General features: G+C 33.7%; 1 protein-coding gene and 1 long non-coding RNA gene across 7 annotated transcripts; one reads left to right on the forward strand and one right to left on the reverse strand.

The window, feature by feature from the left end:
• On the reverse strand, positions 1-24,396 carry LOC106625086 (lipopolysaccharide-induced tumor necrosis factor-alpha factor homolog). 3 transcript variants are annotated; one of them, XM_036364881.2, is made up of 3 exons: positions 24,129-24,396; positions 22,183-22,633; positions 1-601 (listed from the first exon to the last, which is right to left on the reverse strand). In XM_036364881.2, the coding sequence occupies exons 2-3, from the start codon at positions 22,536-22,538 to the stop codon at positions 499-501; spliced, it is 459 nt and encodes a 152-aa protein (XP_036220774.2). In that variant the 5' UTR covers positions 22,539-22,633; positions 24,129-24,396; the 3' UTR covers positions 1-498. The 3 variants fall into 3 exon arrangements, with proteins under 3 accessions (XP_036220774.2, XP_014100372.1, XP_036220776.1); XM_014244897.3 differs by lacking the exons at positions 22,183-22,633; positions 24,129-24,396 and adding an exon at positions 11,082-11,515; XM_036364883.2 differs by lacking the exons at positions 22,183-22,633; positions 24,129-24,396 and adding an exon at positions 6,436-6,814.
• On the forward strand, positions 16,778-19,819 carry LOC138856854 (uncharacterized). 4 transcript variants are annotated; one of them, XR_011395813.1, is made up of 3 exons: positions 16,785-18,433; positions 18,509-18,554; positions 18,625-19,819. It is a non-coding gene; the product is annotated as an uncharacterized lncRNA (long non-coding RNA). The 4 variants fall into 4 exon arrangements; XR_011395812.1 differs by lacking the exon at positions 18,509-18,554 and having other exon boundaries at positions 16,814-18,045; positions 18,625-19,015; positions 19,103-19,819; XR_011395811.1 differs by having other exon boundaries at positions 16,778-18,554.
• Positions 24,397-24,451: the final 55 nt, after the last annotated feature.

Consider the following 24,451-nt stretch of genomic DNA (forward strand, 5'->3'; position numbering starts at 1 on the left):
TTTAGTTTCCGGTATACCACATATACCATATATATTATGTATTTCTCGTTAAATGCGTTTCATCGTCGTTAACAAAGTATGTATGTATGTAAATATTTTAATCTTTATAAAGTACAATTCTTTACATTATCTTACGAAAATAGTACAGCATAGAAATATGGAATATAATGTATTTCCTTACAATAGCAATTTATTCAAAAATTAATTCAAATGTTTCATTCTCGACACTTTTTTCACAATATAATCAAATATACGCAAGTCAGTGTATATACAATATATATATTTATTATGGTAAAAATATTTAAGTAAACGCGTTTTTTTTTATCAATTATGTTCCATTTATTTGCATCCAAATACTTTAGTAGCTTCACTTCGTCTCATCTATTAATTCAAAAAATTTTTTTCTCGTTTCGAGGCTTTGGTTTATATTTTTTGAAAAAAGCTTTTTTTTTGTTAGTTTTGCTTAAGTTTATTACTTTCCGCTTTGGTTTATTACAGTTAGTTTGTATAGGTTCCAATGAATGCGTTGCAATTGGGACAGTAGTGGTTGGCGTTCTGGCAGGAGTCCATACAATAGGGTACGCACACGCAAGGCCAGCAACTGTAAAGAAAAAGTGAGGAAGAATAATAATTAGTTAAAAAATTAAAAATACAAAATACATGTACTTGTATAAAAATATTTTTAAAATTGTATTTTTATAATTAAAATCATTATATAACCAAAGATTGATCTAAAATCCTCATATTATCGATAAAGCGCTTTTAGACTATCACAAATAGAATAAGGTGTCTTACTTTAGGTGATGACCGGTTAGATGAGAGCTTGAACTAGAGTTTATGGAGAGTTCCCACCTAACATAACACTATACAGAAGATTAATGCAATCGGTTCACATTATCTTGTGGATCCCATATTGTCTTTCTCTTCCATTTAATCTGAACTACATATATAGGTCATGGAGTTAACAGCATAAAATCAAGTAAAATTGTTAGACATAGTGTAGTGCCATTTCGCATCGAAGAGGGCTGAAATCGGTTCAAACATATTATAAATGAAATGAAATAAAAATATTTACTTCATATTTAAAGAAAAAACCTATTTGGTTGCTTCAAAAACCGACTAAGGCTCATTTTTTATTTATTCTTCATATTAAATTTGTGTTAATATGTCCATGTACTTTTACTGATAAAATAAATGTGATTGTATATCAACCTAGTATAAGATTTTCTAATTTATGGAACAACTGTTTAAAGAGAATAATAAAAGCACGAATACCATAACAGTACGTACATACTTGTATGTATGTGCTTGACTATCTATATATTTTTAAAAGTCACTGAAGTACATAGTAATCATGTTATCAGTTGGTCGCTGCAAATGTATAAATACATATAATAAAATATAGAAGATTTTGGCATTATTATACAATAATACAATCTAAAAGTTAATAAAAATATTTACTGGAACCTTACGTGAACTTTATTACTTTACTTTATGAGTTAATAATGTGACATCTGACCTCATATTTGGGGTGATTGATCGATGGAGATTGTATTTAGCTGAGGCGGTCAAGCCGTACAAAAAATTATTTAAAAATTAAAAACTTATAACTTATAGGAAACTGTTGAACTACTTATATGTAGTCGACTATTTTTCCTCACCCGCAAAAAAAAAAAACAAAAATGGGGAGTATTATTTTAAATATTTGGTGTGTGTCTTGGATGAGAAGAGGCAACAGACTGCCTGGATGTAGGCAGCATAAACCATATATTACAATATATACATACATATGTTATTTATTTTTATCATGGTAGATGGGAGTAATGCAAAATGGAGATAAAGTTATAAATAAAAAAATTCTTTACAAGAGTTCGTACAAAGGGAAGAAATATATTCTAATGAACACAGCGTTAACCAGTGTTAAAATTATTCTGAAACTGAGTTACCAAAACGGAAAAAACGAATATGTGTTACTGATTTTAGACATAGTTTACTGCAGTAAGAATAACTAACTATGCAAAACCATCAATGTAAATTCTTAAATAATACCATAAACTTGTTGAGGTTTCTATACAATTTATAAACATTTTTATTCGCTAAGATCCATGATCCAAAATGTTCAAACTTTTGAGTTAAAACTTGTTCTCTATTCGATGAACATCCTCAATATTTCTTTTCTGTGTCATATATGATACGTTCTAATTACTATACATAATATATACAGTTAGAATGTCTTTCAAGGATATATGTATTAGATACGAAGCGACTTTCGGAAGTGTTAAATATCACTTATGAGAATTTCTATACCTCAAAAAATATCATTAGTTCTTGCGGGAAATGGCAATCACGGATATCCAAAGATAATAGATTCCGATGAAATATTTAAATTCTTTTAAACAGAGAAGAAAAAATTCACGCTAGAACTCACAATACGAGGCACAGTACCAACGCCCAGCAATGTGTCCGCGAGTTCGCCTGATGTTCCACTTTAGTTAATACTTGTGCGTGACAGGAGGGACAAGTGATACGTGTCGGTTCATTGCTTACGGGCACGAATGCTGGACTCGTTGTTTGTATAATCACAGTTTCGGTGGTCGGTGGGGGTTGATATGTTTGCGCAGGCGTGTAGCCAGGCTGTGTGTATGGCGGAGGATTCTTTCCAAAATCTGACATGACGTATGAGAATTGTTTTGATTTTGTTTTAAGTAAGTAGCGAACTAAACACTTTTAATACTTTCTTTGCGTTGAAATTGTTATTTTATTTTTTATTTCGAATTTCTCGCACTAAATGCACTTCGCGTATGCCGATGACAATGGACACAACTTAACTGTAGTTAATACTGTAATGATGGCTCGACTCCATGTGTAGTCATTTTATTTGCAAATTATTATTTAGTATCATATCATTTTCGTTGAACGTTATCATCGTCAACAGGTGCTTAACTTTGTATTTGACATGGCGATAAGTGTATCAAGAGGGGATTTTTTTTTATCTTTCCGGCCATTTTGCTATTGGTCAAAAACATGACCACTTTTTTGTCGTTAACTCTTCAAAGTGTTGTTTTTGTACCATAAACAAACAGTAAGACAATTTTATTACAGTTCTTAACGTAGCTTTCGGATAACCTTATCATATTAACCTTTACCGATAATCCAATTTTTTATTAAAACGTTTATATGTATAATGGGGGTTATAAATAAACGTACTTTTTTGTTATAAAAACAAAAAAAATATATGTTGCTTAAGCTTACATCGTGGCATTAGTAGTATAATACTTGCTGTAAATTTATGGCCAATAAATCGGGTAGTAAATACATTTTATTTGTAGTTATTTATAAGTTTTCGTGGTAAATGGAAAGTATAGTTTTATCAACTAATATTAATTGCGAATTAATACGCGGAAGTTTCATCTTATAATTCGATAACCTCCATTACTATCAATGATTCATTTTTTCCCAGGAAGGAAACATATTTAAGGCTATATGGTCTACTGTTATCTCTATTTAAAAAAAACATACTTGTATATTTATTACTTTTATAGTGATAGAAAAATGTCTTATTTATGTTTGCATGTGTTTTTCCTTTTGTTTGTTCGACACAAAACAGTCAATATAATAAACTTGGTTATAGGCCACAAAGCAGACGGAAATTTCAGCGATGACTCATCAACGCTAAACAGGAAACTAACTGTTAGCACTTCCCAAGTTTATTTAGACAACTAATTAGAACAGTTATGAGGCCAATTTTATGAAATATTCTTATATAATTTGTAATTTTAAGGAAATTTAGAATTTTATAAAGTTTTTATTAATTTATGGCTGCGCTTTTCTGGTTAATTGTGTAATTATTTTATTTATTATGCAAAGCCAAATTTAACTTGTGATATTACCCTTGGATTTATTTTTTAAGACCCTATCTTTTATTGAAATTAAAAAGGGCTTTGGACTCAGTTATTATTAATATTTAATTAAATTCAAAATATTTTTTGATCACGCATTAAATATATTTTTTACAACTGTACAAACCACCTAACTAACTAGCAATTTTCTAAATTTTTCTTTTAATTTTTGTAAATAAACTTGATAGCTGGTAAGCTTATTATACTTTAACTTTAGAGTCTTTAGTCCGACCGTGGGTGTTATAGACATACAGAACGTAATTTTTGTTCGTCAATAGGAATCTACTTCTCAATTGCCTACTAATCCCAAAGTAGCACCTGTTGGCAAGAGTTATACTGCACCTAATTCCAGGCTTAGATTATTGGTGGAATTTATGCTGGTTTCGTGTTATACAAAGTCCTTAACCTTTTCAAATGTATAGTTGCCAACACGCAAGGAATCTTTGGGGCCTCCAGGTACTTTGTCCTGCCTTCATTTACCACAAGACCAACCTCTTTTGCTTCTTTTTCAAGACTAGAAAATACTGCGCTGACGGCTCTGTTGTTATTAATATTATTATTATTTTTTTTGATGGATTTTAAATACCATTACCCATTATTGTAGGTTTTACTTATTTTTCAAAGCTGGGAATTACCACTCTCAAACACATCTACATTTATCCATTTTTAAAATATTCAGATAATAGTGATATTTTATTAAATAAATTGTTTTGAATTCAAATTTACAAACAAGTGGCAACCGTTTTTACAATTTGTTTACCCTGAACAGTGTATTTTAAGTTTGTCAAGAAGTTTGTAACACCCAAAAGAAGACTTTGGAGACGCTATAAAATATATATGTACCATATATATATAGGATTTTCCAATAAGAGTGATATGATTATTTAAAAAAAAACACACACACACTAATTGTCAAGGAAATTGAAATGTTTTTTATTTAATGTGAAGTACAATCGAGTTCTGAGTATAACATCATTCAAATGGCCACGACTTCTTTAGCAGGAGCGATTTTCGAGAACTTTTTCCACTAAATCAAGTCGTATGTTATGAACAGCACGTGCAATATTGACTTTTAAAGCTTGAAGATAGTTTAGTTTATTGCTAAATACCAATGACTTCAAATAACCCCATAAGAAGTAGTGTTATGGTATTAAATCACAACTTCTTGGAGACCATTCTATGTCACAATTTCTTGAAATTATCGAATCTCCAAAATTTCCTCGCAATAATGTGGTTGTTGCACGTGCTGTGTGGCACGTAGCCCCGTCTTGTTGGAACCTGATGCTGTCAAGATCAACTTCTTCCAATTGCGGCGATAAAAAGTTGGTTATTATCGATCCATACCGCTCTTTATTGTAACGGTGTCACCAGCTATATTTCGAAAGAAGTACAGACCGATGATTCCACCAGACCAAAAACCACACCAAACTGTGAATTTAGGTGAAAGTAATGATAGAATCGACATTTTTTTTTAATTTACCGCACCACGCAAATGATAGTGAGAATCGAAAAGCGCACGAAAAGTTGCAATTGGAGAACGCTTATTTTAATAATAAAATTTAATAATTTATAAACGTTGTTCTTGCAAATATTTTTCCATGATGAAATTGTAATCATCAGTGAATACAAGTACAACGAAAAAAAGTTACAGATCATGATGATTAAAAATGGCCGAAACGATACGTAGAAATCATATCATCCCTATTGGAAAACTCGATATATACATAAGTAGTACCTCAGTTTTTGGAACATCGATATGAAATTTTGCACACCTCCTTTCCTGCCCAAGAAGCTGCTGATTTCTTGGAACTGCCGTATCGGACGACTATAGCACATAGCTGCCATACAAACTAATCGCTCAAAATCCTGCCCTTCTGAGGAAAGCTTGGTATGTATTATTTTCCAATTATTGAATTACGAACCGACCTATCAAAATCAGGTTTCTGTATGGAAACTTTTGTATTTTATAGCCTCAGTGCAACCGAAGTTAACGTTTTTTTAGTGTTCTTTAATTTTTTTTTTAAATTTCACTTTAATATTTTTTGTTTCCTTATCTAATATATTTTGTTTTTAGTATATATTCTCAAACAGGTGGTAACCTGTTTTTTGGTTTAGTACACACGAACTGTGCAAATCGCAAACGTGTGGCCTTTTTGTTACAGCAAACAATTCCATGTTGTGTACCGTTTTAGTAACATAATTGAAGTAGTTCCACTTCTAAACTTGGCAACTCTCTTCAAAAATATTTTTCGCAGTGCAAAATTATTTGTCGGTTATTAGCGACTAGCGACAAACTCACTAGACAGTGTACTTCAGCTAATATTTATCAGCATTTGATAAGATTTTATAGCCGATAAGATTATGTATGAGTGCTATAACGGCCAACTGTAAATGGTTTGCACTTTATTAACTTATGAAATTCCACGAAGTAGTGTAATGAAAAAGTTAGAATAATTTCAATAGTAAAATATTTTTTAATCCATACTTTCTGTACTAATATTTTGTTGTGATTGTAATAAATTGCACTTGAACTCACAAAACAATACACAATACCAACGCCCAGCAATGCGTGCGTGTCGTCGCCTGATGCTTAACGGTGGTCAACACTTCGGCGTGGCACGAGGGACAAGTGATGCGCGTCGGTGAATTGCTGACCGGTACCAAAGGTGGACGCGTCGTCTGTATGATCACCGTATGTGATTGCGGTGGCGGTGCCATTTGCGGTGGTGGCGGCTGATAGTACTGCGCCGGCGTGTAGCCCGGCTGGGAGTATGGTGGTGGCTGTCCGTGGTTCGACATGACGTATAAAACTTTATTTAATTATTTGTTTTTCTAAAGTTTTGCGCGCTCCACCGACTTCGGGTATGCGAACGGCACTACTGACGATACTTAACTGAGACAAATTTGTACGTTCGATAGCGTTCTTCAAATGATAACTTTTTATATGGTGCTATATAGTTCCATTGAGTGTGCTTATCGCATCCAGGTTTGCCTTGTTTCATGATTTACGAACGACGCCGACGTCAGCGTAAGATCACAAATTGGGAGCTGCAATACACCCGCGCAGCAGTTGGCCTGCTTTTGTTTGCTTTTGAAGTTAGGTTGTTGGGTAAAAAGGGTGATGATTAAGCATTTTAACTTCTCTTCTGTTGTATAAATAAGAATTTGAGTTTTTAGCTAAGCATACGCTACGTTAGTGAGTCGAAGAAGTTTGAAATTGAGCTTTTCGGTGGTGCGCTCTGAAAAACGAGTATAGAGTCTGGGTGGTCATTGAGAGCAAAAATGTCAACAGAAAAAATAAAATTTTTTCCTTGATGACTAAGACTGATTCTAATAGCTCAAACAGTCACCGATATTCCTCCCTTCCGTACTTACCGCCCGTATCAAACCAAATTTGTGAAAAGGTATGCCCGTAGTTGCAACTCAGAAATCAGTTATTCTCTTATGTTTTCATTTCACCAATGTTACCATTGTTCTATTTGTATACACGATTTTTCACACATTTAGTTTTTTAGGTATAATTTTTCATAATGTAAAAGCTCAAAACTAAGCTAAGCGGTAGAAGCAGTGGTGAGTGTTCATTTACATTACGTTTTCATAAGATACTTCGTATCAGCTGACGTACGGAAGGGAGGTGTGTCGGTGATTGTTTGAGCTATAAGCTGTCCATCACCGAATGGTAGTGACGTTGTAATGTTACAGCGGCAGCAGAGTTGCTTCTTATAATATATGTATGTATAATTGTTTTAAAATGTCTGATCTTTACTTAAAAATAATCCAACCTATAAAAACACAGTTCATAATTATCAGTATGCCAAATTTAATATTAAGGAAATATTTGCTCAAAATTTATCTCTTATCTTTACCGGAAGTACTATATATAAAATACAATTATATGATTTTAAAATTACTTAGTATTTCCTTCAATATTAATTTGAGAAATGATTTAATTACTTTTGGAATTGTTTGTTGCATTACGCAGTTGTTGTAAAATTAAAAAGCTAGACGGTTGTCACGTATTTGAAAATTGTAAGTAAAAAAATGTATAGGCTTAATATGGGCATCAAACTAAAGAGATACGAAAAATCATGTATATAGAAATATTTATGAGAAGAGCTGCTATATATACATAGCCAATAATCAAATATGACTTCATCATCTTTGCATAATTGTTTGTTATACATACATCCATATGTGTATGTATGAAAAATAAATTTTTATTGTGTTTACAAATCAGTTGGCAACCCTTTTTGACCGTAAGTACAACATATTATGTTGATATAAACGTGTATTTATTTATAATGAAATCGTTTCAATTGCATCGAATTTTTATTTTGAATAGGTTTTGAATTTCAAATCATTATTTGGCAACCCTATATACCAAAATAATAAATGGTTCTATAATCAAGGAATTTTCGCCGCCGATAAAGATTTAGATTCTTTCGTACGACATGTACATTTATGTACGTACATACATATGTACTCATAACTTAAGACAGAGCATGAAGCCGATTAACATACGAGTCTGTGTGTCTTAACAGTCGGCAGATATTTAACTATCGTACAAATGGCTTCACGACAAGTGCGACAGGTCATTGGCGTCGAATGCGGGGTTGTTATTCCCACATGACCTGCATGGTAGCTCATTTTGACGAGCTTAGAAATTATGTGGACTTAGTTTTACACCGAAAATTTGCACAATATACTAGTGAAATAGTTAAATTTAAGTAATTTTTACGTTTTTCAAAAAGTTTCCATGCAAAAATCATATTGTTATAAATGTAAAATTTAATACAGCTTTAAAGTCAATGAAAAACAAAAGCAGATTAATATCTTTTAATTTCTGAAGTTTTAATTTTTTGAAATCCACAAATTTGCTTAAATTTTCCGTTATTTTTCACACACGTACAGCCATAGATAACATATAGCGTGACCAGATTATTAGAATTTATTTTGTTATTAAAGAATTTGTACATAATTTGTCTATTAGAGCTCATATGAACCGATTCTATTTTAGGCAATTACTAACGATTTTTCTGGTGAAATCTGTTAAGTTCAAAATCAATATGTTAGTTAAGTGATTTTACGATTTTTGCTTCTTTGTTTAATTAAAACCACATATTTTAAGAGGATTTACAAAACGTAATAAACGAAATTTAACACCTAAATGTGTTTTTATTCAGTCGATAATGTTTTGTACTTGTATGTATGTAAGTATGTATGCAAGTAAAAGCAAGACAAATTTCACATGCGGTTCTCTTGGCACATCAAGTGGGTTGCTGTGATCTTTAAAAATCTTCCTATTAATTTTTTCGGTGCTTCTTTCTTCCAATAAAATAAAAGCTAAAATAGCGGCACTCATTGTAAACTTTAGTAGACTTTATTCAGTATTTTAAAATTATCAAACGCTTCCAAATTTATTCATGTATTCATTTGCAAGTTTTGTCACATTAATAAGCAGCTGATTCGAAGATTGAATTTGCATACATAAGTTCGAAAAGACGAAATTCCAATCAGATTCTGTGACACGTTTGAAAATCAGAATTGGTTTGCAATTCTGACAACTACGCAAATCTGTCTTGGATTTTATAACACCCTTGAATAAATATTGTTAATGAAATGGCAATCTTAGTAGTATACAATTATGAAAGCTTTTTGCTGTACTTTGGCTTCAGTAATTATTAACGTACTTGTATACATACACATATTTTTTTATTGGTATGTACCGTTGTTTTTAGCACAGCGCGAAGAAATTCTAAGTTCTATATAGAATTGCGCTTCCAGTTAAGTGTTTTTGTTTACATTAGCAAAGCAAGTAATTTATCTTATTTGCAATCATTGATAACACAAAATAAACGACGACGCACGTAAACTCACCACAATCTGAAGCGGCGTGGTGAATTTAAAATAGAAGTACGTGTTAAGTACGCTACGCCTCGGCAGTTTGGTTTCTAATTTTCCTCAGCGAGTGCTTATGTAAATATGTATGTATAATAATATTGTTTAATTTAATCGAAAGAGAATCAGACATAGCATAGAATCGGTGTAGACGAATTTTATGAATGAATTGAATTTTCATTCGGTTTGTGTTCTGTGAACCTTTTATATGATGTTATATGGTATTCTATATAATTTTAAAATAAAATACCCCATTTTATACCGCAGTTTGGTAGAAATTATGATACCTTAGGTAGATATACTTATTAGCTGTCTTCAAGGCGCCAAACCATATAAACGAATTAAATAAACAACTGTTGTAAAGGCAATATACCGGTACAAATTAACGAAGGTAGAATTCATAAAACCTGTAGTTGCTTTTTTAGTAAAGGTTAAATATTGACTACTGTTATTCATACTAATCAAATTTGCCATTAAATTTGACATTTTGACTTCTTCATATGCGTACAAAAACATGCATACCTATTCGAATGTTACTGATCTCCAGAACATAAACTGCGTTTTAGGGAGAATTGATTTTAGATCGATAAAACCCTCGAACTGGAGGAGAAAGATTCTAGTTAATGCTTGAGAAAAGACAATATATCTTTTCGAGTATTTTACAGTAATATATGTATATGCACTTTAAGAAATTCTGTCTAAGGAAGCTCAGAAATTAGAAATAAATATTTTTGTTGATTATATCCCTAAGCAAATTAAGAATTTTGTTTTTTTTACGGGCATTTTGCAGCTTCATAAATTGTGATATTTTTTATATGTCAACTCAGTACTCATTAACTAGAGGTCGAACTACACTCAGATGCCTTTAGCCTACTTTTGATTTTTTGAGTAGCTCATAAGCTTACCGTTAATACTGAACACTACTAGCTGATATGAGCATAGAAATTCTCAATTAATGCTCACTGCCTAAAAAAAATGCATCTCTCTAATTTCTCAATTGTTTTGGCGACTGTGGTGAGTTAACTTCACAAGAGATGTATCTGTATGTATGTATTATATGTATTTATGAGCATACATTTCAGTGGCGAGACAGTAAATAGGTGAATAAAGACACGAACATCGCGAGGCTTCCGAAATCATTTGTTTATTAACGGCCATATGTGAAACCGTATAATAATACAAAAGTTGATTTTTCGTAAGAAAATACCGTTGTTTACACTGTAGTAAGCACATTTTGTACCCGTTTAAGCTATAAAATATTCTGAGCAACAATTGAAAACTTACACGAAAAGACAGAGTATCAGCGCCCATAGATGTGTGGTGTTGCTGGGCTGTCGAATGACAGTGGTACGCACCACAGCATGACAGGAGGGGCAAGTAATTGTCGCCGGCTCATTAGAAATGGGCGCAAATGATGGCGCTGTTGTGTGTACGACCACTGTGGTTGCTGAAGCGGCAGCACCCTGCTGTGGGTAGTAGCCCGGTACGGCCTGTGAGTATGGCGGAGGCGGCGCTTGTGGATGGGACATTATCTAAGAATTTATGTACTTATATGCACTCACTGGCTGGAGGAACTTATTAACACTTTTCAGTTGTTTTCTCAATGAGAACTTTTTTTTTGGTTTGTACTTTGAACTGGCGTTTTATTTTTGGAACTTTTGTACTCGTTTTAGTATACTAATTCGCTTTAGTAAACTGGCTTTACGACTTTCTTACGTTGATGCGCGTCAAAAAGCAAAGGTAAACTGACAGTGCAATGCGTAGAGTTTTTATTTGTCTGACTCATTCATTTTTGCAGCTCGTTTGTGGTGAGTTTCATTTTCCGTAAGGTGTCTGGAGATGAGAGCGCTCGGCGATTGCTTATTGCATACCTAAGTATGTACATATGTTTGTGACATGTTTTTGTTTTGCGAGATGCATTGCGAAAAATTATATTGGGTTTCGGGGTAGTTTTAGTGGCGTTTCTGCAACGCAATGCAAGGATATGGAAACATCTGGCACATTTGAGATAAATTTAATTGTAAGGTGACCAGAAGTCTAACATTTTGATAGACTCTGTATAACTTTTGGTATTGTCGAATTTTGAAGTAGTTCCAAATGGGCTGGTGGCTGGAATTTATGGAATAGGCAATGAAGTGAAGCTTAATAAAAGTGGATAATGTACAAGGAAATAATGGAGAATCTTTTATTCGTGTAAAGGCCATATCTGGTGCTCCTAATATTAAAGGAACTAATCAATTTTCAAATCCTCCAATTATGATAGGCACATCTAAAAAGATTATTACGAAGGCATGGGCGGTTACAATTACTTACATTATAAATGAATATATGACGACCCTTTAAATACCGAATACATAAGTATGTACTTAAGTTGGTGCGACTAAAGGAGTGGACTACGACTACAAACGTCTAAACTTTTATCAACATATCACACAGGAGTAAAATATTAAAAACTTTCACATTGATGATTAATAAAAAAGAACTGAGCCAAACATGTAGAAAAATTCTAAGCCTCAATAATAATATTTACCCGACGATGACCATGATGATGAAAATCACCAGAAAAACTTTATTTATTAATTTTAAAGATCTCAGTGGTTTTATATACATATGTACATAGATCACATCAGAAAAATTCTGTATATTGAGTGAACAGGTTTATTTTTTCAATAATTCATTAATAAATATAATATATCGTTGCAATATTGATACAAAATTGCCTTTTTTCTTTAGACTAGTTTGGTCGCGAAACTTTAATGGTAAACCAAATTTTATACCGATTTCCTTACATGGTAGATGGTATGTATATAACAGCTGTTTTATGCGAGCATCAAAAGAAAAATTGCTGTAAAGCTATAACTCAAAGTCGAGTATTCGGCGAAGTCGGTTGCAATATAAGCAACAAAACATAAAAAGTAAATAACGGTTCGATTCTCACTTTCATTTGAGTGGTATGGTAAATAAACAAAACTGTCGATTCTACCATTACTTTCACCTAAGTTCACAGTTTGGGGTGGTTTTTGGTCTGGTGGAATCATCGGTCTGTACTTCTTTCGAAATATAGCTGGTGACACCGTTACAATGAAGAGCGGTATGGATCGATGATAACCAACTTTTTATCGCCGCAATTGGAAGAAGTTGATCTTGACAGCATCTGGTTCCAACAAGACGGTGCTACGTGCCACACATCACGTGCAAAAACTGCATTATTGTGAAAAAAGCTTGGAGATTCAATAATTTCAAAAAATTGTGACATAGAATGGCCTCCAAGAAGTTGTGATTTAATACCATAAGACTACTTCTTGTGGGGTTATTTGAAGTCATTGGTCTTTAGCAATAAACCAGACTCTCTTTAAGCTTTAGAAGTCAATATTGCACGTGCTGTTCAAGACATACGACTTGATTTAAAGGAAAAACTACTCGAAAATTGGGTTCAATGAATTCGTAGATACCATTTGAAAGATGTTATATTCAGAACTAAATTGTGTCAATTGTACTACACATTAAATAAAAAACATTTGAATTTCCTTTACAATTAGTGTGTATTTGAGTTATATTGGAAAACCCTTTATTATATGACAGCAATAGACGCTAAGATATTTTCTAACAACCGAAGACAACCTGCTGTAGATGCAAAGCACAGCTAATAGCTTAAGCAAATAATTTATATACGAGTATAGTATATTAATTTAAGAATGTAACTTAACATAAGTAAGTACTTTTAATGTACTATTTGCTTGGCATTCCAGTATTTCACTCATTATTTTGATTAGTAGTAGTACAAATGCATGTTTGTCTGCCTACAAACGTCGGCACTGCCTGGTTTCATTATTTGACAAAAGCAAATTGTGGTGAGTAATGCAGTATTTGTTTTGCTCAAATCTGCATTGTTTTCCTCATTTTCACATTCCCATTCAAAAGTGCATTTGTGACGTCAATTTGCACACGTCATCGGCATCGAACTCTCGATTTCATCACAATTTTGCGTACATAGTGACAGTTTGTTGAACTTTGGCTTATTCACTACATATATACATTGTAATGTACTGTTTTAAGAGGTCACTTGCACACGTCAGAAAAAATCGCGCTTCGTAAAGACAACTGAGAAGCGCTGTAAAAATGCTTGAATGACTCATGCGAGTGCACAGGCTTATTTGCCAACCGTGCAATTGTTCAGTTTCTAAAGTAAATACAAATTAGTTCAACCATAACAAGAAAATTAAATGAGCGAACCGGTTTACACGTTGTGCATTTATGTATTTAAATTTCATAATATCTAGATTATTTGTAATGTTAGTCAAGTTATATTTGTCTTTAGAAAATTTTTAAAATTTTGATCAAATTCATTTTCGTTTCGTTATTAATAATTTTATATCTAGCGGGAATTTCGAACAGTATCTATAACTTTCGGACCCATAAAATACTTAAGCCATATTAACATTAAGATGGTCCGTGGTTGTAATATAAACGATCGGAATCAAGTTCTTGTATGAAAATTGACGAGATATCTATACGAAAATGCGCATTGTTTGTTACCTAAAGTAATGATGCAAGCTCCGAAGAACTTGTTTAAATCGGATCACTATAGCATATAGCTATTATACCAACATAACGATCGGAATCAAGTTCGTGGATGGAAAACCTTTTTATTTGCTGCTTCAATGCAGCCGAAGTTAACATTTTTTCTTGTTTGCTTCACTTCATTTAAAAAAGTCCGACAAAAATAACTATTTGTCCGACAATTTAATTTCTTTTGGTATCTCAAGATTGGAACCTGGAACTTTGTAAAAGTCTAGAAATTTGGTTTCTAATGAATAACGATCATGAGTTTTTCCAGCATAATCAGTCCTAACCAACCCGAATGTCAACTACAATATGTATGCGGGTTGGACAGATAACCCCTCAGAACCCACATCTATAACTACAATATATGCGAATTTCTAATTCGAAAATAAAACTCGATTATTAAGTAATGCAACGAGCACAAGCCGCATTACATTTTATGGTATAAGCGCAATAAATTTCATTAATCACTTGATGCAGAGCTTAAAACAGCAACTCTTTGTGTTCAGCGCAGCAGCGACTTTTGTATAAATCAACGATAAAAGATCGAGTTTTTGCTATAGAGTGCGGCGATGCGTATTTAAACCAGTTTGATGGACATTAGCTATTAATAATGTATATTATATACCAATTACATTTGCATTATTGAATTTTCCATTTTTTAGTAAAATTTTGATGGTGAAAATTTAATAAAATTTACTCCGCTTAACATTCTAATTATTATCGGAAAACCTTAAACGCTGTATGCCTTGGAAAGATATATAATACAATGGGTATAACATACTTATTTTCGAGATATCACGTATACGTAAAAGGAAAGTCGATTTTCAAGAGACTCTAAGTTTTATACTTTTGCGATCAACTTGTGTGACAAAACTCAGATTCCTTTAATTAATATTTTACTATTTTACAACTTCTCCTCATTTGTGATATGTTTTAGATATTTTTACTTTTCACCTCATTTCGGGAGAAATAAATATAAATAAATAGTTAATAATTAAGTGTTTGGATCAGAAGACATATTTTTCATTTTCATTTAGCAAAGCTTTCACTTTTTTCTGTATTAATTTAAAGAAACCTTGTTGGATGCAATTTGAGATGTTTAATTTTTTTTTTGTTTTATACTCTTGCAACATGTTGATACAGAGTATAATAGTTTTGTTCACCTAACGGTTGTATGTATCAGCCAAAACTAATCGAGATAGATATGGAGTTACATATGTATATATAAATGATCAGGATGAAGAGACGAGTTGAAATCCGGGTGACTGACTGTCTGTCCGTCCATCTGTTGTTGTTGCTGTAACTTGAGTAAAAATTGAGATACATATCTTGATGAAACGGCGGAGCTCTTCATGTGTAAATGTTTCTTGGCACCGTAAGAAGGTTCGTATTGTGGATCGGTGTAATAGCACAACTGCCAAGCCCAAATATTCTATTAATCGCATTAGAAGGGCTCCGCCATCTAAACCTATTATTGTGCATATCTTCTAAAGCACTAAAACTATAATAAAAAAGTTCACTCAGGACAAATCTTTTAGCACCTCTACCGACGGTGTGAAATCGGGTGATAACCCCACTCACTCCCCATATAACGGTTTTGATAAAAACTAGTCAGAGACTTTAAATTTTACACGTAGAATGGCATAATTAAGCTTAACCGGAGCCAATACAAAAATTGAATAATGGGCGTGGTTAGGTGGTAGATATATACGGAATTCGGAGAGATCTCCTTCCTCATAATATTATGTCTGTATGTTAAAAATAGATTTAACCGGGTCAATACTTCTCGTAGCCCCCATATAACTAATAGAAAGATATGTGAGTTATACTAATAAAATTGAGCGGGCGTCTTATAGCGTTGCATCTGTGAGTGTAAAATGGATTAAATCCGGTGAAGACTTGCCCTATCCGCCATAAAACTAATATCAGGATATTTAAACATTCGGTTGACTTCACTCCTAATACTCTCATATTTTGACGATGGTATTGAGGTACCTTAATGAAAAATAGAGAACGTCTTTTTCTGTAAATAATATATAGTAATGCCAAAAAAAGATACAATCGCGTCTATACTAAACAGATTTTCCATGACTTTATACTGTATATATTGATCCATGAGTAAGATATCTTAGCAAAATTAACTGAATATATGTACATAGTTTAATGCCGAAAATATGTGAAATTGGTCCACAAATTACCCAAACTGCCATATACCTATGTAAATGATTTTCGTTATTTCGCCGGCTTTGAGCCTTGCCAGTTGCCAATAGTATAAAATGTTCGGTTACACCCGAACTTAATCCTTCCTTACTTGTTTATGTAAATATTTTTTCGGGCTTAATTTAATATAAAAAAGGTACTTTTTCTATATGTGATGTTTAACACATGGTCACATGATACAGTACATACATACATCTGTTTTGTTTTTACTAAATTTAAGTTAAAATTCAGTTAAGTGTGTTTTGTTTCTGATTCTCTTATCAAAATACCGAGTGTGCTCAGTATTTGGAGCTATTTTAAAAATTATATCGTAGACTCTTCTCCGTCTTAGAAAGCAAATTGCGAGCGCTGAAATGCCTCATGGCAGCTATTTCTTAGGTCTTACAGAAAACAGCTGCGAAATGTTTCTTCGCACATATTCAGCAAAATACGTTTTTCAAACGAAAATTATCTCGTATACACACACAAATACATAATCTATTAATTCACACTTAAATGCAAATGAATACTTTTTGCATTATTTCTTTTGTTTTTGTTCTTTTACATACAAGAAGAGGCACAAGACCAAAGCCCAAATGTGCGTACAGGTGTTCGGTTGATATTTAACGGTGGTAAGCACATCAGCATGACACGAAGGACATTGCATTCTTGTTGGGTCCTCGTCAAGTGGTACAATCGGTCGATTGTTTATGGTAATGAACACCGTTGAGGTTTGTTGTGGTGGTGGTGGCATCTCTTGTGGCAGCGGTTCGTAGCAAGTGGCTGGTGTGAAGCCTGGTGGTAGTAAGCTATATGGTGGTGGTCGACCGTTGTTGTTGAACATTTTCGCAAATTGCAACAAACAATAAAAGATAGTATGAAAAAACACGAAAACACTCGAAAAAGCTCGAAGTAACCTCAATGAAAGTAAAGCAACTTTTTTTTGTAATTCGGCAAATCAGTTAACAGCGCTGAAACACTTTTTTCGGGCGTTTGTCTGTAAGTTATAAAGTTAAAAAGATGTGATAGGGAGCGTTGCCGCCACCGCGATCGTTTCGATTATATTCGTTGGCAGACTTCAACTAAACTGAACTGAAGGGGACTAGGTATTCCGTCGGTACATAAATGTGTACATAGCTGTTGTTTATATTTTTTAGACCTACTCGCAATTTTATTTACGTAACTTCATTTGGCTTCGAACCTTTCTAGCATTTAGAAATTTCATTGCCATAAACTGTTTTAACAGCAGTTCTAAGTACTCTGGCGAATTCAGCATACACTTTAGGATTGTCTCTTACCGCAAGTATTGTTGAGACGTGATGGGAAATGGCTAGTTCTCGACGTGGCTTCTATTAAAAACTGCGTATTGTGGAACCCCGGAAATATCGCTAAGCTTTTTTCCATCACCAAACCTACGTATACGAAGGAGGAACTTCAACCAGCTGCTAGCCTGTGCTCTTTCGAATATAGCAGACAATTCAAAGTAATTTTTTTCGTTCAGATTGAATTCTCTAATCTTAAAAGCAGAGTTCTGTACTTAGTGCAAACAATTATAAGATGAAGTAACAGAAAACTTCAAAGGATTCGGGGTTCAGCTAGAAAAAACGTAGAATACCCTTCACAATTAAAATAGTTTCCATGTAACAACTTGATTTTGATCGAATCGATCTGAACAATTTGGTCGGATATTGTAGCTCTAACTTGGCTAATAGTTCATGCGAAATTTCGTGAAGATTTCTCTTTAAATAAAAAATTTTTCTATACAAGCACTTGATTCTGATCATTCAGTTTGTATGACAGTTATATGCTTTAGTGGTCCGATATCAGTTCCGATAAATGAGCAGATTCTATGTTGGTTCGCACAAACTAAGGTAAAAATTGACGATGAGAATGCATAGATAATGTAAAAGACCGAACTGTGAATTTTTATTATTTATTGACCCTAGCAGATGATTATATGGACCGGCTGGAACTATACGCTTAAGTATTTTAGTAAAGTTATAACATATTGTCGGCAGTAGCATCTAAGTTAACTGTAAAAACTCTTTCCTCAAAATTGTAGGCAACTGGAACTTAATTCACAGCCAATATGGATATGGTAGCACACTCTATCTACTGAAAGAGCTCAGTGCAGACTGAATAATAATAATAGGAAATATGAGGAACATTATCAAATAGAAGCTAGCGTCAAATTTCATTATACTTGTAAGATAGTGTTTCATTCAGTGTTTTTAGTAAATACATAAGGGGGATAGAAAGCTGCCTTGTACGGCGGTCGCTAGCGACACAATTTCGTACGACTATACTAACGGGTCGTTGATCAACGCATTGTATTGATACGTTGTGCATCGTGAGGTAAGGCCGTCGACGGCAGGTACTCACGTAAAACACATCGGACGTTGTACTCTCATCATATTATAACGGGTGTTTCTATTTTATACGTGTAATACGCGGTAAGGTGATATTTTGTTCGAAATTGGTCCTTTTGACGGCTGTTACATTATTTTACTCATTTTGGTTCGCTATTTCGTAATGAACAGACTTACTGCGGAACAAATTTTGGAACATGCAGAACATTAAATGGGCCCAAAACGAGTGACCACCGATCCTGGTTTCACAAGAAAATTTTGTTCATAAAGGGAGATTTTATAAAACAAATTGTCGCATTTGGAGTGATGATAATCCACAAACCATTATTGAGACGCTGTGACGTCCTCCTCTATGGACAAAGGAAATCATTGGTCCACATTTCTTCAAAAATGACGCCGGCCATACTGTTACAGTCAATGAGGAACTCTATCGAACCATGTATAATGACTTTTACTTGCCTGAATTGGAGAATGTTGATGTGGATGGTCTTTGGTTCTAACAAGATGGTACTACATGCCATGTATTCAATCAATTTATTTAAGAAAAATTTTGTTGAGCGCATTGTATCTCGCGTTGTGGGTCTGTGTCGTGACCTCCACGATCAATGCGATTTAACACCACTTAACAATTTTTTGTGAAGTTGGAGTGACTTCACCCTTCTACGCAGATAAGCCCGAGACGATTGACGCCTTGAAAGAGAATATCTGGCGGGTTATTGCTGACATACGGCAACAACTGCTGCAAAAAGTGGTCGAAAATTGGGTCTCTCGACTGAAATTTATTCGAGCTAGACGCGGCGGTCACTTGCCTGAAATCATTTTTAAAACAAAATGGCAAACCCTTATCTATTTAATAAAGCTTAAATTTTGGCCACAACAAATGTAAAAGGCGTCTTTTTGTTTATTTATTTTGTCTAAAAAATACACTTGATACACAGTCTTATCAAACCGCTTTTATATATAATGACTTTATATTTAATCAATTATAATTAGTTTGCTTATATACAAACATCTACAATAATATAGAGTATATAGGTACGTATATATAAATAATTCATTTTAAATTTAATCAGTTAAGTAATAAAAACGATGACTGAATTGGAATTTTATTGTTTCTGCCGGAATGCGAGACAAAAATGAATACTATTTTTTTCTCCAGCCATAGTTTTAAGCTCAACTATGCAAAAATTAACAAGCAAATCACTAGCGCTGGGACTTTAAGAAACCGAGTTTATGTAACCGTTCTCAGTAGCACCTAAAGATATGAGCGGTTACGTAAGTACAAAGTTTCAGTGAAATTAGGCTTCAATGCAGAATGTACGACTGATGTTGTCGTAGTTTATCTGATGTTACGGAAGATATAAAGTTATAAGAAATATCTGCAATTTAATCTTTGGTCTCGCTCATTTGGAGAATCGTATTTCCTTTGATTAGTTATTTTGTAATCCCCCAACGGAAAGATAAAACCATAAGTAAGACCAAAAAGGATGGGACTAAAGTATGGATTCAAATTCTTTATAAGAAAAATCGAACTCGCTGTGACCTCTAAGGTACCCATCTACGATGCAAATTTACTTTCTTTTAAGTAGATATTTCGATTTTGCGAACTTAGCGTGCTCAGTATATTATACTTGTATTATATCGACCATGTTACTGAACTCGTGCAAAATTGACAATGCGATCGAGATAAGGAAGTCCACGAGGAATTAAACCCAATGTTTTTATTCCCCAGAAGAGAAAAATGGGTCAATGATTTTGTGATCAACATTTTCAACATCAAATTCAAATCTACATATTCACCGACGGATCAAAAGTGGAAAGAGGAACAGGGGCGGGCCTCTTCTGTAGTAATTCAAACGAAAAAGGTAGCTTCAAACTGAATGACTACAATTCTGTTTTTCAGGCCGAAATTGTGGGCATAACAGAAGGTGCCAAGCTGGCTTCTGTTCTATCCAGCAGATCCGTATATCGTCTAGTGGATAGCTAAGCGGAAATTAACGCTATGCGTAGCACCACAACTAAGTCTCAATGCGTTAGGTTATTCAAGCAGGCAATAACTAGACTATCAGTTAATATCATCTGGGTACCCAGTCCTCAGAGCACCTACCCTTAAGATTCCACCATCAGAGATTACAAAAAAATTGCATGTTACAGGTCGCAGGAAAGTTTTATCAAAATCGTTCTGACCAAAAGGTCTTGTGTTCTTCTTATCAAAATATTGAATTATTCCGACTATAATTACTCCACAAAAATGTTTAGTAAATTTATAATATGAGGTGGACTTAACATTCCATTCCTGACAAGTAGATATCTCATTCTATTGATTTCGAACATTTTCCTTCAAAACATTTTAAGAATTGTGTAGATGAGCGAAACCTTAGACTTTTGGGTGTAAAGAAGCCCTTCCCAAATTCGTGACTTATCTTATCAACAATATCTCTTAGAAAAGAGTGGCAAAAAAGTACTCGCTAAATTTTCAGAAAGAAGAAGTTTTTAGAGATCAGAGGAAGTTCACAGCAAGGGAAAAAGAAAGTAAGTAAGTAGAAGTGACAGCTGTCTCAAAGGGACCTCAGAGTCTGTTCTCGTGCTATTGCGTGCTGCCAGATTTTCGTAAACACAAATATATCCTCTTAACCAGAATTCAAGCAACAAATTGTTCTCCAAAGGGGCAAATTAAGGCAGCTAGTAGTACATTGAAATTCTCTGATCCACTGATCTACTTCTTCGGTAAATGAAAAGGATTAAGAAGTCAAGATAAATGATTTTTTGTGGTCTGAAATTGAAGATTTGATCTTGGTAAAAGCTCTTTCTACCAAAAACTTTTTGTGAGGCAAGTTTATAGCGAATATGGATAACTAAAATCAGGGACAGGAACCTCGTCCTCTCATTGTGTTACTCAAATAAACATACTTTCGACTTTTCGCACAATATTTCTAGATTAGCTTCCAAACTGCAGAATACTTTTTAGGTCAAGGTATGCGTTAAACATATTATAGTGTAATGTACCGTAGAGCCGCGTGCGTTTAACCAATCACTATCAAAGTTATGCAAAAATGATAAATATAATATAATATAATGCAAAACAAGTTCAGTGTTACTCACAGTCAAAGGAAACCGAAAAACATACGATGAGTCGCTCCCAGTTAATTACGCGTGTATTACTAAGAATTTAGCGCCAAAATCCCCTAAATACCCTCTAAATATATTTATCGAGATGCAATGTTTATAATTGTAAGTAACGGTAAACTCACATGCATAGCAACGCACAAATGCTCATACAAAGTCGGCCATGTGTTGGTTCGTATACGACCAGTGTGCGCACACGCTGCAAGCAACGCGGACAGGTGAGCTCTTGAGCGCTTGGCCCTACCGGCGGCGCCTGTATGCCTCCAACAGTATGCATATTCCAGGGGTGGTGGTAGGTGTAAGAGGGTGCATATGCTGGTGCAAATGTTTGTGGGCTTCTAATCGACGGTATCGCTAACATTGACGGCGTTATTACAAAAACTGGCGGCGGCGTTGCTGGTTGCGCGTGGTTAAGAGAAGTTTCTGTTGTTGTTGTTGTAGGGTTTGCTGACACATTTTGTTTTAAATTATCTTGTGACATTTCTTATCACTGAATTTCGTTTAATTTTTGCTAGAAGTCATTAATTTGTTTTGCTTTTTTTCATCTCCTTTTTAATGTGAGCTAAGTTTGTTATACTGTAAGGTATTTTATTGTATGTAATATATATTTTTAATACTTCGTGTCACAAACTGATAAAATATCGATAAATCATTCTTGTATGTGCAACACTTACTTACTTTTACTCATATATTCAATATTTTTCTTGATATCTATATTCGAATCTACTTTTATATAACTGTAATATTCTAAATTATGTATATCTAGGTATCTGCCGATATTTAACATTTTGGTAAGGGTTTCATGCAGAATTTCTCATAGTTTCTGGTAAAATATTTAAAAATGATTTTTTATAAAAGAAGTTTACGATCTTGAAGATCCTAAATGAACTTCTGTTGCTATGTGTATTTTGAGACCTCAGGAACTCCTCTTACCACCATTATTAAGAGATGAATAAGAATTAGAACACATTGTTAAGATAACGTTAACATTCTCTGGGTGTGTAAGGAATGTTTGTAGGGATGTTATTTACAAAGATATAGTGCTTTAAAAAACCACCCTATTTCAAGTTTATGAAAATAAGTGAAATCGGACGACAACTAACTGTAATAAATTCCATCGGATTCCTTCCCTTTACAATAAATCCGATTGGAATCTTGCACAAATAGTTCGTTTGAGATGTGGCACTGTCAAAAAAAAAAAAACAAATAGTCGAAATCGGGCCATAACTTTTCATGTTCCCACATATCGAATTAATAGCTGACTTTTTAAGGAACATACCCTTATACTATACAGAACTATGTATAATGTAAAGTATTCTGCAACCATCTTAACAAAACGGTTTTTAATAATGGCTGCCATCTAGATATGGTGAGCGAACTAATAGACTGTAGAAATTGAGCTATATAAAGAAGAAGAAGCAGACCTATGACAAAAAGAGAGGTTCTATACCTGATTTTGATCGGTCGGATTGTATGGCAGCTATGTTCTAAATTGGTGCGATCTAAACAATTTGCTCGGATGTTGCAACATTGCCTTGGGTCATAATTAACGCAAAATTTGGATATCAAAGCTATATGATATAGTGGCCTTATGGTCTCCGACGTTTCCTTTTTGGTGTTATAAACTTCGTTTGCAAACTTAATATACCCTGTTCAAGGTATAAAAACAAACTCAACAGGTTTAAGAAGGATTGCTGTAAAATAAACAATATGCAATTTTAGAAGAAATCGTGTGATTGAATTCGAAGTACATTTTATTGTCATGTTTCTTGAATGTTGGCCTTCATAAGTTACCATACACGACAGATTAAATTCATAATTGTCCCACTGTATGTCAGTTGAAGTGCTTTTCAAATAAGCTTTAGCCCGTATTTACAGAGCTTAACGTGATAATAAACTTTTAACGTATTTTGTGCTTTTTGAAAGCTCTTTCAAATACTGGGCAACAACATTCTGTGCCATTCAAACATTACAACAGCTTACTCTCAACTAAACACGATTGTAAATAATGGTAAGTAGCGGTTAATAAATGAAAAGCTCGCATTATAACGAGCTTTACATATTTACTAACCAACAAAAGCAGAGTAAAAGCGCGATGATATGTGTTCTCGTGTTTGGCGTTGGCACTATATCGGTCACTATGATCGCAGCACAGCTCGGACATCTCATTCTCTTCGGAGTTGGACCGAGCTCTGTCATTGCATTGATATTCTTTTTCTTGTTTTATTGTAAGATGAAATCAGTAATTTTGAGTTTAAGCACTTTTTCACAATTCTAATTAACTTCACATTAGATTTACGTTCTAATTTGGACTATCCGATTGTAAAAAAAAACAAAATTTTTGAAATTCTTTATAATTTTTATTTTCACTTTGACAGCAATTTTGAATTTACC

The sequence above is a fragment of the Bactrocera oleae genome, chromosome 4 (genome assembly GCF_042242935.1).
Source record: "Bactrocera oleae isolate idBacOlea1 chromosome 4, idBacOlea1, whole genome shotgun sequence".
Taxonomy (NCBI): Eukaryota; Metazoa; Arthropoda; class Insecta; order Diptera; family Tephritidae; genus Bactrocera; species Bactrocera oleae.

Excerpts from the sequence above, each read along its gene's own strand:
- LOC106625086 (XM_036364881.2), bottom strand. The coding sequence starts at position 22,538 with ATGTCACAAGATAATTTAAAACAAAATGTGTCAGCAAACCCTACAACA. Across the intron at positions 602-22,182 it reads ATTTGTGCGTTGCTATGCAT|TTGCTGGCCTTGCGTGTGCG; the intron begins GTGAGTTTACCG and ends TTTTCTTTACAG.